The 17729-nt window shown below is 38.5% G+C and overlaps 1 protein-coding gene across 2 annotated transcripts; it reads left to right on the top strand.

Annotated features, from left to right (window-relative positions):
• Nucleotides 1-989: 989 nt before the first annotated feature.
• On the top strand, nt 990-16833 carry LOC18424324 (uncharacterized). 2 transcript variants are annotated; one of them, XM_020676561.2, is made up of 7 exons: nt 990-1130; nt 1265-1397; nt 14933-15036; nt 15119-15290; nt 15563-15703; nt 15794-15879; nt 15954-16833. In XM_020676561.2, exons 1-7 carry the CDS (start codon nt 1057-1059, stop codon nt 16681-16683), a joined length of 1440 nt encoding a protein of 479 aa, XP_020532220.1. In that variant the 5' UTR covers nt 990-1056; the 3' UTR covers nt 16684-16833. The 2 variants fall into 2 exon arrangements, with proteins under 2 accessions (XP_020532220.1, XP_088702706.1); XM_088846580.1 differs by lacking the exons at nt 990-1130; nt 1265-1397 and adding an exon at nt 12197-12259.
• Nucleotides 16834-17729: the final 896 nt, after the last annotated feature.

Below are 17729 nucleotides of genomic sequence, written 5' to 3'. Positions count from 1 at the left end.
GTTAGAAATTACATGTCCTTAAAAATTAAGTCTTAAAATCCATCTCAATTAAGAGGCCCGCATTTCTACACATGGGGGCTTGGCCGCATAGAAATTGGGTCCTATGCAATAAGCTCAATTTGGTTCTTTGGTAATATGCAAAAATTATGCATATTTTCCAATACCTTAAAACTGACTCAAGTACTTTTTTGATAAATTTCAAAAGATGTGTTCGGCTCCATGAAATTCTATAAAAGGGGTTGGCTAGAAAGAGATCATTTATTTTTATTACAAAGAAGTCACAACTATTTCTACTCATTCCATGTTAAATCGGATGGTTTTGGGTGAATCACGAAGTTCGAAATTTTTTTTTTGAAATGTTGTCTATTTATTAATGATATCATTACTTTTAAAATTTAATAGACAAGAATGATTGTTACCTCTTTATATAAAAGAAAAGAAGAGGATAAATGGTCATTTTTCAGACAAACCCTTTTATAACCCGCACATATATAAATGCGGGTTTGGCAATAAATATGTTTTTTTAACTATGATTTGATCCAAATTTTTAGAAAATATATAATCTTTAACATGAAGAATAAATAAATAAATTTGAAAACTAAAAATAACAATTATATTAAGAAAACATATGGACCATTAATTACAATTATTTTTTGATGAACCACCGTATATTTTATAAATGCGGTGCAGCCCGCATGAAACAATTGTTATAAAAATTCTGCGAGCCATCTTTAATATTAAATAGCTGAAATCTTGATTTGATATTTCCTAGTTATTGTTACACACAATGGAACATAGGATGCACCGAGTGCATGAAACGGTCAGGAGCACCACCATGGCCCATCTTAGAGTCGGACGAAGGCTTTCCAAGTAGCCGTTCTATATCACAATCGATTCATCATTTGAAAGAATCCAAGGCCACCGCCTCAGTTTTGGTGGGTCCCAAATTCTGACCGCTTTTCCTAGTGACCGTTAGAACGTACTTAAAACCCAGCCCTGCTTTCTGATCCTCTCTCTCTCTCTCTCTCTCTTGTCCGCTCCCCTCCCTCAGTAGCTATGACCTACCTTGCTCTTGCTCCTCTCTGCAAAATGCTCTCCATGTTTCGAAAATCCTTCAATTCTTCCAAATGGTAACGCACACTCTCTCTGTCTCAATCTCACCTCTTTTAGCTTTGTTTTCTTTCTACTTCTCTCTCTGTACACTGTATCATTTGGCATTTCTGCACTGTTTCTTCTCACACATTGACCATTGTCATGAAACCAGCAAGACATTGGTGAAGCTGGCCATGTCCAGGATAAAGCTACTGAGGAACAAGAAAGATATACAGATCAAGCAAATGAGGAGAGATGTAGCCATGCTTATCGAGTCTGGGCAGGAAGCAAGTGCTAGGATTCGGGTATGTGCCCTTTAACCTGAACTGTTGGCCCAATAAAGAAATGCTGTCTAAAAATGCTGGGTCTTAAAAGTATTACTGATTGAATGGGTATCTTGTTTTCCTTCATGTTTTAGCATTCCATTTACTTGAAGTACTCTTTCTATTGAGGGTTGGAATTTTCCGAACTCCGGTTTGTTCCATTCCTCTTCATTTTCCTTATATGTTCAGTTGCTTTCATGGTCTGGCAGTTGCCCTGATTCTTATTATAACAAATGGCTCTTTTTTCTTATTTGATATTGATCTAGTGCAACTAAATGCAATGCAATGCCTTTTTATTTGCTTTGGATTCCGCATATAGATTATTATTTCCATTATTCTAGTAATTTAAGTTCTGCTGATAAATTGTTTGCAATATAATTTGAAATTATGGTAAGCAGCATTGAAATGTCCTCGGTATGAGAAGTATCAAATAGGTTGGCTTGTCCAATAAATATACCTAGAAAGGGGTATCCTAGGTGGAGTCATGGGTATCTTGTTGTGAAGGTAATAATTGATATTGTGCACACTAAATATTACCTCGCAAAACAGTTCTTATTGAGGCTTATATTAAGCAAGAAAAATGCATTGCTTATATTAATCTAATATAAATGATTTAAAATTCATTATGTGTATTTTTGTGATTTTCTCATTTTTCTATTCTCTGAAATTCCCCTTGTTTTTCAGGTTTTCTGATATTTTTAAGCCAATAACATCTATGGAATGTTTGAATTTCTTGTGTTTTATTCCTAATCTATGTTTATATATTTTTCTGCTTTGTACTTTTTTTTTTGAATTTTTATGATGTTTCTGGATTTTATTTATTTTTTTTTCATTTTTTTTTTGGTCTTGGCCACTTTTTGAAAACCCGGATCAACGGGGGGAACTAGTCATCTAGGAAACTGGTCCAGATCAGCTAATCGACGATCCAGATCGGTGGATCGGCTTGTTCCGGTGGATCCGTCCTTAAAAAAATTAAAAAATTACTAAAATGTCTTAAAAATTTAGTTTTTTAGGTTTCAAGAAGAAAATGGGGTATAGCATTTTATTTTACCTAAAATATGTAAATACTTCAAAAAATGAAGAACCCATGCTACTTTGGAGGAACAATAGATTTCCCACCCAAAAGATTTCAGTGAATATTAGTGAAAATTTCAGCCATCTTCATTAATTTTGGTAAAACGTCAGCAACTTTAGCATCTTACTCAATAAGCTTTGCAAAATTTCAGCAAGATTTTAGGGATTTTCTTTGAATTATTGAATGAACAACATCACAAGGTTTGGATGCTCATTTCACTAAAATTTCAGGAAAATTTTAGTAATTTCGTTTAAGTTTCTAAATAGTGGGAAGATTTAAGGAGAGAAGAGAAGAAATTGGGGATCTAGTGCTTTCTAAGAGAGATACATAAGAGGTGGGAAGGATTTGGAAGAGGAACAAAGAAATTGGGTTCAGTTACAGACAAAGAAATAGTGTGAGGCCCTGTTCTTGCCTATGCTAGGGCTAGTATAATTACAAATTCATCTTCAAAAGTACCCTTTATAGTCCTTGTGCTTGCCTATGCTAGGGCTAGGATAATTACAAGTTCATCTTCAAAAGTACTCTAGATAATTATTAAGAAGACCAGCTTGCTTCTTGGATGAAAACCATAGATATACCTCAAGGTTCTCCTTAAAAAAGAAGAAATTATAGAGCTGATAATTTGCTAATTTTCACGGAATGGGTGGTAATACGAGAGATATTATTGGCTAAGTTAGCTCCTTCATTAAAAGCTAAAACAAGATGGAGCATAGGCAGTTGTTATCTTTTGAGAAGATGGAACTGTTAATTTTCTCATCACAATAAAATCGTGTCATACGTTCTCCTAAATTTTCTATATAGTATATAAATACATTGTCTAATACTTTCTTATTACATCTTAGAAAACCCGAGCTCTTATTAGTCCCACAACAGGGATTTTTGAAATTTTATGGCGAGGCAAGGACTTAATGTGGGTCATGGGTGCTAAGCAAGGTATGCATACCTCAGCTTGTGCTGTCTCATTGCAAAGAGGGAGGGGGCCACTCAAACAAAACATAATGAGCACTGCGAGCACCACAATCACTCGTAGGTTAATACAACACATAAAAGCACAAAATCAGGAAGCAAGCTTGGACAAAGATCACACCATGATGAAACTTCATGAAATACTACGTCTATTGAGACACAAATCTCCCATGGGAAGGATCCATGCCTCGGCATCCCTTCTTTAGCTCGTTCTACCCGATAAACATTGCTCTCACAGTTTTCTTTGCTAAACTTGATTTATTGTGGCTTCGGTACCATCACATAACATATGGAACCAATACCTTGAATGACTCTCTATCGGTCTCCTTCCTACAATCTCTCATATGGGGACACTTGCCTAAACATGGTTGCAGTAAGCAATTGATTACATGAGCTGCAATGTGAATACACTTTTCCTATCACTGAAGCCGCATATTTCTTCCGTGCATCAAGCTTCGCATTGTCTCCATGAGATGCCTATTTTTTCTTCCTTCCACGCCATTTTGTTGTGGAATTACACCGAACTCCTTCAAGTATGCATCGAACTCCTTTCACATATAGTAGCTGCCATTATTAGTCCACAAGCACCAAATCTTATGACCAAACTCTCCCTCGACATGTTTACAAAGCTCCTTGGAGCTTACTAACTCATCGGACTTTGCCTTCAAAAAGATAAGCCACATGGGCTGTGAGTAATCATTATTGAAAATGAGGAAATAGAGGTTATCTCCAATAGATTGGCACTCCATTGGAGTGTACCACCTCCAATGCCACATTCGAAAAGGATTTGTTGGAGATGGTTGCTGATGCGCATTTCCATATGGGCAGCCTGTCCATACTGTCTACGCCATGGCAAGATTGATGCACTGAGTGCTTCGTGGTCACTATAGCAAGATTGCCCTTGAACGTTCGTAGCCACAAGAACTTCTTGTGGTCACATGCCATGTAGTGTGAACAATCAGAGTCCATGAGCCACTCAAATGCGTAGTCCATGGTTTCTCTTGCACGAGACTTGGTTGCATCAATCTCCAATGCGATGAGGGATTCTCCCCCTTGTAGTGAACCCGATTCGAGGTCATATCTACAACTTGAGCAAACCCTGCTTGCACATTCCAGTCACAATCTTCATCTTGCGACTACTTCATGAAATGGTCATTTATCACTTCATTCACGTTCTTGGTCTTCCTTGGCATTTGGCACTACTTCATGAAATGGCTTGACTTTTCACCGTGATAGCAAGTCTTCTTCCAATGCTTATCGTGTAATCCGCTCCTGTTGTCTTCCTTCTTGCGAGGGTCCGACTTTAGGGGCTGATGTTTTGTTTTTCTTCCCACGTTGCCCTTGGGTTGCTATGAACCTTGCTCTCCCTTACAGAGGGCCTAGCCATCTATCTTGCTAGAGACTCATCATTAACCATCACATTCTCCAACTTTGTCAATGTGGGTTGTGTAGGCCATTCCTGCACAACGGTCAAGAACTTATGAAACTCCAATTTAAGCTCGCTGATGATTAGCCACTACATATGCTTCTCACCGAGCCGTCACTCTTTATCATGTTTCGAGATCTTGATGCACAGGTTCCTCACTTAACGAAATGGCTTGGCTCTCCACTGTGATAGCAAGTCTTCTTCCAATGCTCATTGTGTGATCCGCTACCGTTGTCTTCCTTCTTGCGAGGGTCCAACTTCAGGGGCTGATTTTTTGTTTTTCTTCCCACGTTGGCCTTGGGTTGCTATGAACCTTACTTTCCTTTACAGAAAGCCTCGCCATCTATCTTGCTAGAGACTGATGATTAACCATCAGATTCTCCAACGGTCAAGTACTCATGAAACTCCAATTTAAGCTCACTGATGATTGGCCACTACATGCGCTTCTCAACGAGCCGTCACTCTTTCTCATGTTTCGCGATCTTGATGCACAGGTTCCTCACTTACATAAACTATTGAGAAATAGATAGTGAACCCTATGTCAATGAACCTAGCTCATTCTCCAACAAGGCCAGCCATTGTTTACTCGAACAAGAACGAGAGCACATCCCATACATACTTTGGGGTCTTTTATGTCCATGATGTGGTCCATGAGCTTCTACTGGATCGATTATTTTATTCGAACACATACAGTGCTTTACCAAATCTTCCACTTCTGCAAGGCTTCTCCATACGCAACTTCTGTTGTTGGTGTGACAGTGTCACTGCCATTCTCCATCTTCTAGAGATCATGCCCTTGTAAGTACGATTCCATGCAGGATAGCTGATTGATGTAGTTGCGATCATTAAGTTTCTCGATCTCGGCTAGCAAGCTCCTATTGTCTGCCATGTCAACTATGATTCCTTTGGTTCTGATGCTCAATGCTTTCAAGCCAAGCAGCCTAAATCACGAACCTCCCTTTAATACCTCTTGTGGAATTGCGCCAATTGCGCATCAACACAATGAGCAATGCAAGCACCACAATGACTTGCACATTAGTAAACACACAGAAACAGAAATCAAGAAGCAAGCTTGGACAAAAAGACCACCATGATGAGGCTTCATCAAATATCATGTCTCTTAAGACCCAAATTCTCGTAGTGGAACGGTCCATGCATTGCCATCCATTCTTTTGTTTGTCATATCCAATAAATATTGCTTGCAATACTTTCTTGCTAACTTGGTTTGTTATGGCTTCAGTACCATCACATAACATATACAACCAAATACCTTGACACAACTCACTAGCGGACTCCTTCCCATAAACTTCTCATATGGGACACGTACCACAAATGTGGCTGTGGTAAGCGATTGATTTCACAAGGTGCAGTGCAAATGCATTATGCCAAATATGGAAGCTGCACATTTCTTCCATGCATCATTCTTAATGAATTAGAACGTTGTTCGTGGTGTGCATCACATCTCTCTCTCTCTCTCTTTCTCTCTCTAACCTTCAGAGAATTTAATCCCAAGCCTCATGTGGTGGTTTGAATGCTTCAGTTGCTTTTATGTAGTTTGCGGGTTTGTTTAACCTATAGGCTTCATTGTGGTGCCCAAATTAAGCAAGAGATTGTCGGCTGTTTTTTTGCTTTTCTTGTGCCAGATCATTTTGTGGTGTGTCTCCGCAACTTATGTTTCTAGTATCTCACTGAGACCTTAAAATTTGAGTGTCTTTGAGCAATGCTTTGAGAGCTGCATATTTGGCCTCCCCAGTTGAAAGCATAAGTGAAATAGTGAAATTTGTATTTGGGAAAAGAAAAATCTTCTTAGGTTTGGACGAAAGATATGTGATACTATTGAATGAGCAGAATCCACATGATCCCAAAATTAAGGATACATCAACAAGAACGTTCCAACCTACAAATCAAGCTATTAAAAAGTGGATTTTTGACCTAGATCGTCCATTCAGAAAACCACATATAATCAGCGGATCGGCGGTCTGCATCGGAGAATTGGCTAGATTGGTCAGATCGGCTGGATCCGACCTTAAAAAGATTTCTGAAAATCACTAGGAATCCTTAAAAACATTATTTTTTGAGTTCCAAAAAAAGAATGGGGGTAGTAAATTTTTTGCTTTCATTATTTTGTAAAAATATCTGAATATTGAGACACTATTTTCCTGTCTGAATGTCTGTTGACCTTCACATAACTGGAAAAAGAAGATCGCTGGAAAAAAAGGAGCATACAATCATCATGGATATGAATGCATGGTCCAAAATGGAGTATACAATTATTTAAATACATTCTAATAACAAAATGAAAGATGACATCGTTTTTCTTCTTTATCACATTGTTGTTAGTCCTTGAATTGTTTGACTATGCTCAATTCATCTACAATTCAGAATTGTTTTGACTATGTCATTGATTCGATCCATGTACGCTTCATAATTGTTGGTGCCGAACTGACTATGCTTGAGTCTCCCACTACCGGTGAACTGCTGCTCTTTTAGCTTGAAATCCCCATGGCTTGTCCACTCCTTGTGCTGGTCCCCACCCTCCTACTTGCCTCCACCCTCTTGCTGTTGGATCTTGGGCTGCATATAGCTTGGTTGGGACAAGGTGGCCTCAGAATCATATTCTTTCTCATTTCCTCCCATACCCCCTACCCACTCTCTTTGAACCAGTGCACACCATCTACATCTCCAACAAATTGCGGATATCTCAGCGGGGAACTTCCCCCTCCACATTCCTCAGTAGCTTCTTCTTCACATTCTTCACTGATTGGCTTAAGGAATGCTCTTTTTCACAGTATTGGATTCTCTTCCTTCACCAGCTACTGCTTGATTGTATCTGCAATGGATATCGCATCTATATCTATTGGGTTGTAGTCCTTAATCTTCCTTCTTATTTGGTGTTGTCGGTGCTTTGAATTGTAATGAATGTAAATGAGCTACTGAAGCCTCTTCACAGGCAGCCATGTTCTAGGAGTGTGCTTTAGTTTCACTTACATCCAGTAGCTGAACATGGTCTAAGAGAGCACCTTGATTGCTATCATTTTTTAATGAGGTGCGTCAACACCGTGACATTCCCACCTTTCAGTTGAAATGAAATGCAAAGAGTATTGTAAGAAAGGGCGAAATATTTTATAAGGTCAATTATGTGAAAGAAAACATATTTACATAAGAGCTTACTTGGATCCATTGTAGTGCGAGAAGTCTTAGCAAGTCTATTTGCAAACAATCAAGCCTTTCACATCTTTACACATAAAAAGTTGCGAAAGACATAGTCATACCTAACTGATGCACCAAATCAATGAGATTCCTACATAACTGATGCTGCTAATTGATTTTTATGGCTTCTCTCTGGCCTCCCAATATTTTATTTCACCTCCTTCATGACATTGTTAGGAATAATAGGTGACTAATAGAAATAATTGAGGTTGAAGTAGAAACCTAAACAATATAAAACTATTTAAATTGACATTGAGCAAGTATTTTAATCTAAACCTTTTAGCATATTAATAAACATTGATTTACATAGTGGATCGGGTGGCCCAACTAAGTTTTCTACCTTTTGTCTATATCTCCTCCACTTGAGGGGCAAAATTGCACCTCTGCCAAATAGATCTTTTCACCCTCTTGATCCTTTCATAGAGGAGCCCCATGGGGGATTTCTTGTCACCATTCACCATTCTTAACAATGTGACTAAAGGAGTAGTGGTGAATTCGATGCAATCACTGTTGGACCAGAGCTTCTTATTAAACATTATGCCCTCTAGATTCCGTCCCTCACGAGACTTTGTAAGTTTGTCTTTTGTTCACTCCTCACTGGTGAACAATCTCTTCAATGCGGCTTTAAGCTATACATTAGAGTTCATGGCCAATTAATATGGTGCGAAGCAGGTGATAGCGAGCCTAATCATCAACACCTTATTCCCAGTTTGCTGTCTCATTAGGTGAAGGATCTTGGAGTCTTTATAAATGAATTTCGTAATCAACCTTGCTAAAACAAGAGTCTCCTTCACCAGCTTTGGTCTCGCCAACCAATCTCCTCTAATAAGAGATCAATACAGTGGGAAGTACGCGAGTCCATACCAGATGTTTTCTTTTGTCCATCAACTTTGACCTTGCAGAAACACATGCGTTGGCATTACCTGTAACAATTTGGACTATATGCTTCTTTCCCACTTCATTGACTATCTGGTCCAATAATTGTGCCAAGAACTTTATTTCCTTCCTTAGCATTGTGACCTCTCTATTGGACAAGAAGGTTGTTCCATGTGGGCAATAAATAAAAAAGTTCAGATAATCTTTCTGATTGACTTTGTCCCACTAACCGTCGCTTATGATGGTGATGTCTGTTTTCGTTCAACTCTCTTAAGCTTCTCAATCCATTCTTATCCTCTACCTCTTCATCCAAGATTTTCCACTAAGTTCATATGTTGTAAGGGGCTTTTACCCCATGCCCCTCATTCTGAATTGCAGCAACCATTGACCTATAATAGGGTTGTTAGAAGCGTGGAAGGGGATTCCTTCATCATAGAACAATTTCTCAACACTCCTTTTTCACTATTTACCTTGCACCTTTAAGCATGGCTCCGAGGATTAGTTGCTTAGATTTAGGCTGCGAGACGTATGGGTCTATGTGACCTTGAGAAATTGGCTGCACAGGTTTACTATGTGCACCTCTCCTTCCCTCCATGACACTAGACAAGCCAAGAGTAGTCTCCTCTACATTTGAAGTATGGGACAAAGTTGCCCTAGATGATCCATCTTTTGTTTGGTTATCTTCTTATGCTTATTAGCCTTAAGAAGAGTTGCCATCTATATCCACGAATTACTAGATACATTATTGCATGGAAAAACCTCCCCCCAACCTCTACAAAGTGCTGCTTGAATCGATTTATTCCACTAGTTATAGCCCTGTGGCAGTAGTTACAGTTGATTTTGTATTTCTTGTTTTGGGACATGATGAAACTTGTTGAGAATGCAAATGGTCAAAAATCATATTGAATGTTTGACATAAATATAAATAATAACTAGGCACATGATATATTTTACTAAACAACTGCAATGTGTATTGGTTGTGAGAGGTTTTCTACTCAACTCAAGTAATTACTTTTCATCTTTCCTCTATTTGATGTGATGTATATGTTGTGAAACAATTGTCCCTGAACCTTCAATGCGTCTAAGGGTTAGGAGTGAAGAAAATAACAGTTAAGAGTTGTGACTTTGTCTTGTAAGTTACAAGTTGTAACTTACTACTTTTCATCTTCCTCTATTTGATGTGATGTATAGGTTGTGAAACAATTGTCCCTGAACCTTCAATGCCTCTAAGGTTTAAGAGTGAAGAAATAACTGTTAAGAGTTGTGACTTTGGCTTGTAAGTTGCAAGTTGTAACTTACTACTATGGAATGGAACATCCAAGTTGTGTTGCTTTTTAATTGAACCATATGAAGCATAAATAAATTTCTTTTAAATTTCTCATGATCATATGGGTACTATAGATTTGAAACATAAAATCTAGTGCCTCTATTGGCCATAATTTCCTCCCAATATGATCAATTAGATGATCATAATATTGGCTATCATAAATATTGTCTAGGGAAAACTCGTCCCATGCTTCAGATCTAGAGGGGATTACTCCGGGCTTGTCCCGGAGCACTAGTGTCATGGAGGGCAGGAGATGTGCACACAGTAGACTTGCACAATAGACTTACCCAGGGTCGCATATATCTCAATAGATGACCCTTCGAGGTGTGCTCGAAGGTTCAAGGCAAATAATGGAAAGGCTTGTTAGGAAATGGTTCTATGATGAAGCGATCCCCTTCAATGCAATCACCGGGCCATATTTCAGGCCTATGGTCCTTGCAATTCAGAATGCAGGGTAATGGGGGCAATCTTGGATGAAGAGATAGCAGACATTAAGAAATGTATTGCAGAGCCTATGGAGAGTTAGCGGAGAAAGGGCATCACCATTATGACTGGTGCTTGGTGAGACAAAGTCAAGCAGAAAGATTATTTGAACTTTTTGCTTTCTTGCCAGCATGGGACAACCTTCTTGTCCAGTAGAGAGGTCGCATGGGTTAGGATGGATGCGAGGTTGCTGGATTATTGGACTAGATAATCGAGGAGGTGGGAGAGAAGAATGTGGTCCAGATTGTTATGGATAATGCCAAGGCATGTGTTTCTGTGCGGTTAAAATTGATGGACAAAATGGACCATCTGGTATATGGACCCATGTGCTGCCCATTGCTTTAATCTCATTTTGGAGGAGATTAGCGAGACCAAAGCTAGTGAAAGAGGCTCTCGTTTGGCTAGGTCGGTTATGAAATTCATATATAATCACGCTAGGATCCTTTACTTATTGAGACAACATACCTGGAATAAGGAGCAGATTAGGTCCGCTATCGCCTGCTTTGCAACTAACTAATTGCCATGAGTTCTATTGTATAATCCCAAGCCGCATTGAAGAGGTTGTTCACCAGTGAGGAGTGGACAAAAGACAATCTTGCAAAGTCCCATGAGGGACGGAATGTAGGTTTTGGTCTTGTGCTTGCATCGAATTCAGCACTGCTCCTTTAGTCACATTGTTAAGAATGGTGGGTGCTAGCAGAAATCCACCATGGGGCTCCTCTATGAAGGGATTAAGATTTCGAAGAGTCTATTATGGAGAAGTGCAGCTTGACCCCCTCAAGTGGAGGAGATCATAAAAAAGGTTGAACCCTTAATTGGGCCACTCGATCTACTATGCAAATAGATGTTTATTTATATTCTTTGAAAGTTTAGATTAAAATACATCATCAATGTCAATTTAAATGGTTTCTTCATCTTTGTATGATCTAAATGTCTTCTTCAACCACAATTATTTCCATTCGATTATTCCTAACAAGGTCATGGAGGAGGTCATCATCATCATCATCATCATTGTCTTTTCCTAATTAATTGGGGTCGACTACACGAATCCTGCTCCACCATTCTTCTTTATTAAAGGCCATACCCTCAGTGAGGCCATAAGCCCTCATACCTTTTCGGACTACTACCAACCACATCCTTTTAGGCTATCCCTTGCCCCATTCAGTCCTTCCACTTGAACTAACTCGTACCTCCTAACAAGTGTTGTACTTGATCGGCGCCACATATGGCCAGCCACCTATGTCAAGGTGGTGGATTACATTATTGGGAGTTAAGAGAGAAGCTATAATAATCAATTAGCAGCATTGAGAGAGGTAAGGTTTAATATTTTATGTAAGAATGATTTAGTGCATTTGTGAAACATCACTAAAGCACTAAAGGATAATGTCTTTCACATCTTTCTATGTAATGCAGAAGGCTCATTTGCAACTATACTTGCTTGCAACGAGACTTGCTAGGACTTCTCTCTATGATGGATCCAGGTAATCTCTTATTTAATAAAGTTTTCGTTCACATCATTTATCTTATGAAATATTTCGGCCGTTTCTTACAAAACCTTTTGCATTTCATTTCACTAAATAGTGGGAGTGCAATGGTGTTGACACACCTCACTTAAAAAGATAGTAATCAATGTGCTCTCTCAGACATGTTCAGCTACTGGATGTGAGCGAAACTGAAGTACCTTCTAATTGATACACACTTCTAAAAGAAATTGGCTGACTGCAAAGAGTCTTCTGTAGCTCGTTTATGTTCATTACAATTCGAATATTCGATACTGACAAATAAGGAGGAAGATTGAGGAACCCGATCGACTTACATGCGATATTTAATGCAGATACAACCGAACATTGGGTTGTAGAGGAAGAGAATCCAGTGTTATGCAAGAGAGTCTTGAGGCAATTGGTGAGGAATGTAAAGACGTTGAGGAGTAGGGAGAAGGAGATGTAGGCGGTGTTGCAGCTGTTGAAGAAGAGTGGAAAAGGGGGTATGGGAGAAAATGAGAGAGAATATGATGCTGAGGCCATCTGTACCAACCAAGATATATACACCCCAAAATTCAGTAACTAGAGGGTAGGGGAGAAAGCAAGAGGGTGAGGGCCAGCACGAGGGTGGACAAGCTTTGAGAGAGAGCAGCCCAACCGTTGGGGGTCTCAGGAATAGATAGTTTGGTAGTGACTTTTTGAGGCACACTTTGATTAAATCAATGAATTGTCCAGACAATTCAATGCGATGAAGAGAAAAAACTACGATGTCTTTCATTTTGGTATTAGGTTGTATTTCGATAGTTGTATGCTCCATTTTGGACCACGTATTCATATCGATGATGATTGTGTGCTTCTTTTTTCTATTGATATGCATGATCAACAAACATTCAGATAGGGAAACGACATCTCAATATGCACGTATTTTTGTAAAATAATAGAAGTACATAATGCACTACCCCCAATTTTTTTTGGAAACTCAAAATATATTTTTGCAGATTTTAGTATTTTTTGAATTTTTTTAAGGCTGCATTCGGCAGATCCAGTTGATTCCCCATTCCTGACCGCTGATCCGCCTATATGACCCGATTTTCTAGATGGACGTTTTGGGTCAACGATCTACTTTTTAAAACCTTGCTTTAAGTCAAAACGTAATTGTTTGTAATTGTTTCAGAAAGGATGCGTGCATGTATAGAAGTCTGAGGGGTCTTTTAGGTTGCCTGTAAAACAGATGACCAAATTCCTTATAAGGAAAAATCGAATGGGGTGTTAAGTTTGAAAGGTCTAAATTAGCTGCTGGAGATTCAAGAACTCAAATTTATGGGGTTGGGAGTTTTGAAATTGAAGAATTTGAAGCTTGTGTAGGTAGATCAGGTTTTGGGTGCTCGAAATTTTCATGTCTACTACTAGACGCTTGATCTAGTTCAACTTTGTGTATCAACTACAAGGCATATCCCTGTTGAGAATTGGATCCTACTTTTGGTGATTGAGTGGATAAGGATCTGCCAGAGTCTGTTAAGTTGGTGATTGACTGGATAAGGATCATGTGCATGTGTATACATGGTTCTAAATGGTTATCTTGAATATTGAACAAATGACTTATTTTATTTAATGCATTGAAAGGGAAATGTGGCTTTGTTATTTTGTTGACTGCAATCGTTCTGTTTTTTTTTCTAAATACTTTTCTCAATAAAAGTAGGGCTATGTATTGTGTCCATGAAACAGATTATTAGGTCTTTCCCAGTGTTTCGACTTCTTAGGGTTTTGGTTCCAAGATGAATTTAGGCATCCTTTTGGAGAAAAATGTGCTAAGACCTCCCTAGTGACTTCTATGGATTTTTAAAGAGGATTATTGAAGTCCATAGGAAAAGAAATGCTTGCTTATATGCCTGTTTGCAATGTCAAAAGTTGGACTTTAATGAAGAAATGCTTGCTTATATGCCACTTGCTATTGGCTTGCTTAATAGTGAAAAAATAAGCGCCCGTTGCTATTGGCTTGCTTAATAATCATATTATTACTGCATAGCATCATCCAATGATTTTAGCAACTTTTTGATTCTTGCTCAGATGTATGCTAGAATCTATATTGCTCCACCTTGAGTTGGAGAAAACAAGAAAAAGAAAATCATGATCTTGGGTCACTTAATCTCGGTCACATCGCTGGAAGTTAATTTATTTATATTCATTTTAGTTGCATTTATAGCTGAACAAGGATCAAATATACACATGGTGTCACTTTTTTATTTTAGACAGATGGATACATATGGAAATCTATGGACGAAATTTAGTTTCCTAAATGGTGTTTAGAGTTTAGACATAGAAGTTTTACAATACTTTTGCAATTTATGGAAGGAGCAACTTAGGCCATTCATTTTTTATAATAATCCTTTAAACATTGTGGGTGGTGTTAAATTAGTACTTATTGAATATTAGCACAATGTTTCATGCCGCCGAATTGAAAATATTTGGTGGATTATTAAAAGTTAGTGACCAAATATTCACCCTTTGTTGAATTTAGACTGACTTCTCCATTGTTTATTCAACATTTCCCAAAATCTCAGTTGTCATTGTTGAGCTACAAGTGATGGATCAGGGAGAATTTTGCTCTATTATGTTGGCAAACAGTTTGACACGCTCTGAATTTCTTTTCTTGACCTTTTCTGGTATTTGCAGGTTGAGCATGTCATAAGAGAGCAAAATATTGCGGCAGCAAATGACATAATTGAACTCTTCTGTGAACTAGTTGTCGCACGTCTTTCAATCATTGAATCAAAGAGGTGATACCAACAACTTCCCTTTTGCACTTAATCAAAGCTACGATGAGCAAATTCTGACATGGAATATATATGCAATTTTCAGGGGCTGTCCTGTGGACCTGAAGGAAGGGATTTCAAGTCTAATATTTGCTGCACCTAGATGTGCAGATATTCCTGAGCTGCTACAGATCCGTAACATTTTCCAAAAGAAGTATGGGCATGAGTTCATAGCTGCTGCAACAGAACTTCGACCAGATTGTGGTGTTAACCGAACAGTTAGTGCCTTCTCAATTGCTCAAGATAACAAAGTTATTTCAAAAAATTATAGGGGCTTACTATTTTGTTTGTGCACTCATGTTAAATGCTATTCCCACCAAAAACTTTTGCAGGAATATCAGAACACTGGCTAATTAGAACTCTAAATATGCATATTGGTTCAGCGTGAAAGCCCGAAATCGTAAAAATGATTGTGAACTTTGAATTGGCGGCTGGCATGAGCCTGATTGTGCAATATTTTCCATTGACATTTTTTCCTCTATGCTTGTAGTTGATTGAGAAGCTATCAACAAGAACAGCTTCTGGGGAAGCGAAGCTGAGGGTCATGAAAGAAATTGCAAAGGAGTATCACGTTCAATGGGATACAGCTGAATCCGAGCAAGAGCTGCTGAAGCCTCCTGATGAACTTCTGGTAGAAACACACTTGCAACATATTGATATATGATCTTTATTACTTTGATGAAATTGAAACGAATTCAACTAACCAGAATGTATGATGCAGCCTGGGCCTGCAACATTTGTTAGTGCGACAAGCATGCCTTTTCAAAATTCAGGTGATAACACCCAAGCAAATGAGAAAACTAAGAGGTACTCACTGATACACTACTACACTTTGTTCTTTGATAGATACAGTTAACTCACATGCCTCACTATTTCCATAGGATCAGCGATCCTAAGGCTTTGAACAGAGTGGAAGAACACAATAGCATGTACTTTGAAAATACAGCTTCAGCTGCTCGGGCGGCAGCTGAGTCTGCAGAAAAAGCTGCCGCAGCAGCAAAAGCTGCTGCATTTCTGGCCAATCAAAATTTGCCTAACGATGGTGAAAGATTTGTACATTCTCCTGGAAGTGTATCCCAAACTTACTCTGAAAATCCGAACCAAGCTTCAAGATCAAATAATCAATCCGAAACATTTGGAGGATGTCAAAGTAACTTAAACCGAAGTCATAATCAGACCAAGAGTATTCATGATAGGCTTTATGCTTCCCAAAACTATGGAGTGTCTCATAATTTGGGGGATGACAAGAGATCTGCTGGTTTCAATGATGCCAATATGCAAAGAAGGCATAGCTACAATGGGCCTCCATCTTCCACCAATGTACAGTCTAATGTGGTGTTTGACGACTCATGCTCAGAAAGCGAAGAGGATGGAGATGTTGGGGATAACTTTTCTGGTTATGATCATGTTTCAGATGACACTCCAGGCCATGTCTGGCATGGTCATCCACCGAATCGGCGTCCTCCATCAATACCATCATTATGCTCTAGTGATCAAAGGATGGAGAATTTCGGCTTAGGCACTGTTGCCCCTCACACTCATCCAAACTTACCAGATTGTGATGCTCTCACAGCTCGTTTCGAGGCACTCAAGGCCCATAAAAAATCATAAACAGTTTGTTTTCTGAGTATTGAGATACATTCTTTTTGGCAATTATATGCAAATACTTTATGTTTAAAAAAGTTATGCCTCAGTATCTGCATAGTATTATTTGGACTTGAATGTCATATATGAAATGTGATTGAAGCTGATTCTATTCAATTGATGTCTTTGATGGGGAGTATTCATGGTGTTTACCAGATTGAATTTGGTGTTATTATAATAATTAACATTTCAAGCAAGAAGGTTCTTTTGGTCTGAGTAGCAGTGTTTAATGGGCAGGAATACAATTTTTGGGCTATGTATCACTTGAATGCATATAGAAAATCTCTGTCAATGACCTTGTACTCAAATGACTGTTGTCACATCTATCGTTAGGGCTGGGGCATGCAAGCTTTAGTGAATCTTTTTCTTCAATTCTTAAAAAACACATTAATTTTTTACCCTTGGTATTATATAATTTTAATTTTATAAATAATAGTTATATTGATGTTTCTAATTGTATCGGCTTTTTCGTTTGAAGTACACCTTTAGCTATTGGAGTCACTGACACTTGTGTTGCTTTCCATGTAGCATTAGACATAAGCCAACTAAAATAGTACATGTTCATTGTATCTCAAATCTTTGACACGTAGAGAGAAAATGATTGGCCATTTTCAGTAAATCTCAAGTGGTCCATTTGGTAGGTCCAGGTCTTCAAGAACATTCAAAACCGGATAATAGCTTTTTCTTACTCATAACCCCATTTTGGCATATGATTGATCTAGACCACATTTTCACCTCCAAAACTGGGTTTTCTTACCCAATAACCACTGGATAACCCATTATCTGCCACCAAAACTGCATTTCTCTGCTTTTGCCACCCAAAACAGGCAAAACTTACAAAAAATCAGGTGGGGAACTCAAATGGTGGGCAATGAAAAAATAATAGAGTTGTTGAAGAGAGAGAAGATGCTTAATTTCACCATCAATGTGCATCTGCTCGCTCTATTCGAACCTCTTTGCTAGTTAGTGCAGCTTTTTCATATATTGCTTCAGGTGAACCAGTGGCTATCTCA

Source organism: Amborella trichopoda, chromosome 9 (assembly GCF_054954075.1).
Source record: "Amborella trichopoda isolate Santa Cruz 75 chromosome 9, AtrichopodaSantaCruz75HAP2 v2.0, whole genome shotgun sequence".
Lineage (NCBI taxonomy): Eukaryota > Viridiplantae > Streptophyta > Magnoliopsida > Amborellales > Amborellaceae > Amborella > Amborella trichopoda.
Note: the sequence above shows the minus strand (reverse complement) of the source record. Positions and strands in the feature narration are given on the sequence as shown.

Bases quoted from the DNA above. Each gene is read 5' to 3' on its own strand.
- LOC18424324 (XM_020676561.2), top strand. From the start codon at position 1,057: ATGACCTACCTTGCTCTTGCTCCTCTCTGCAAAATGCTCTCCATGTTT. The intron at 1,398-14,932 runs GTATGTGCCCTT...TGGTATTTGCAG, and splicing joins AAGCAAGTGCTAGGATTCGG to GTTGAGCATGTCATAAGAGA. The intron at 15,880-15,953 runs GTACTCACTGAT...CTATTTCCATAG, and splicing joins GCAAATGAGAAAACTAAGAG to GATCAGCGATCCTAAGGCTT.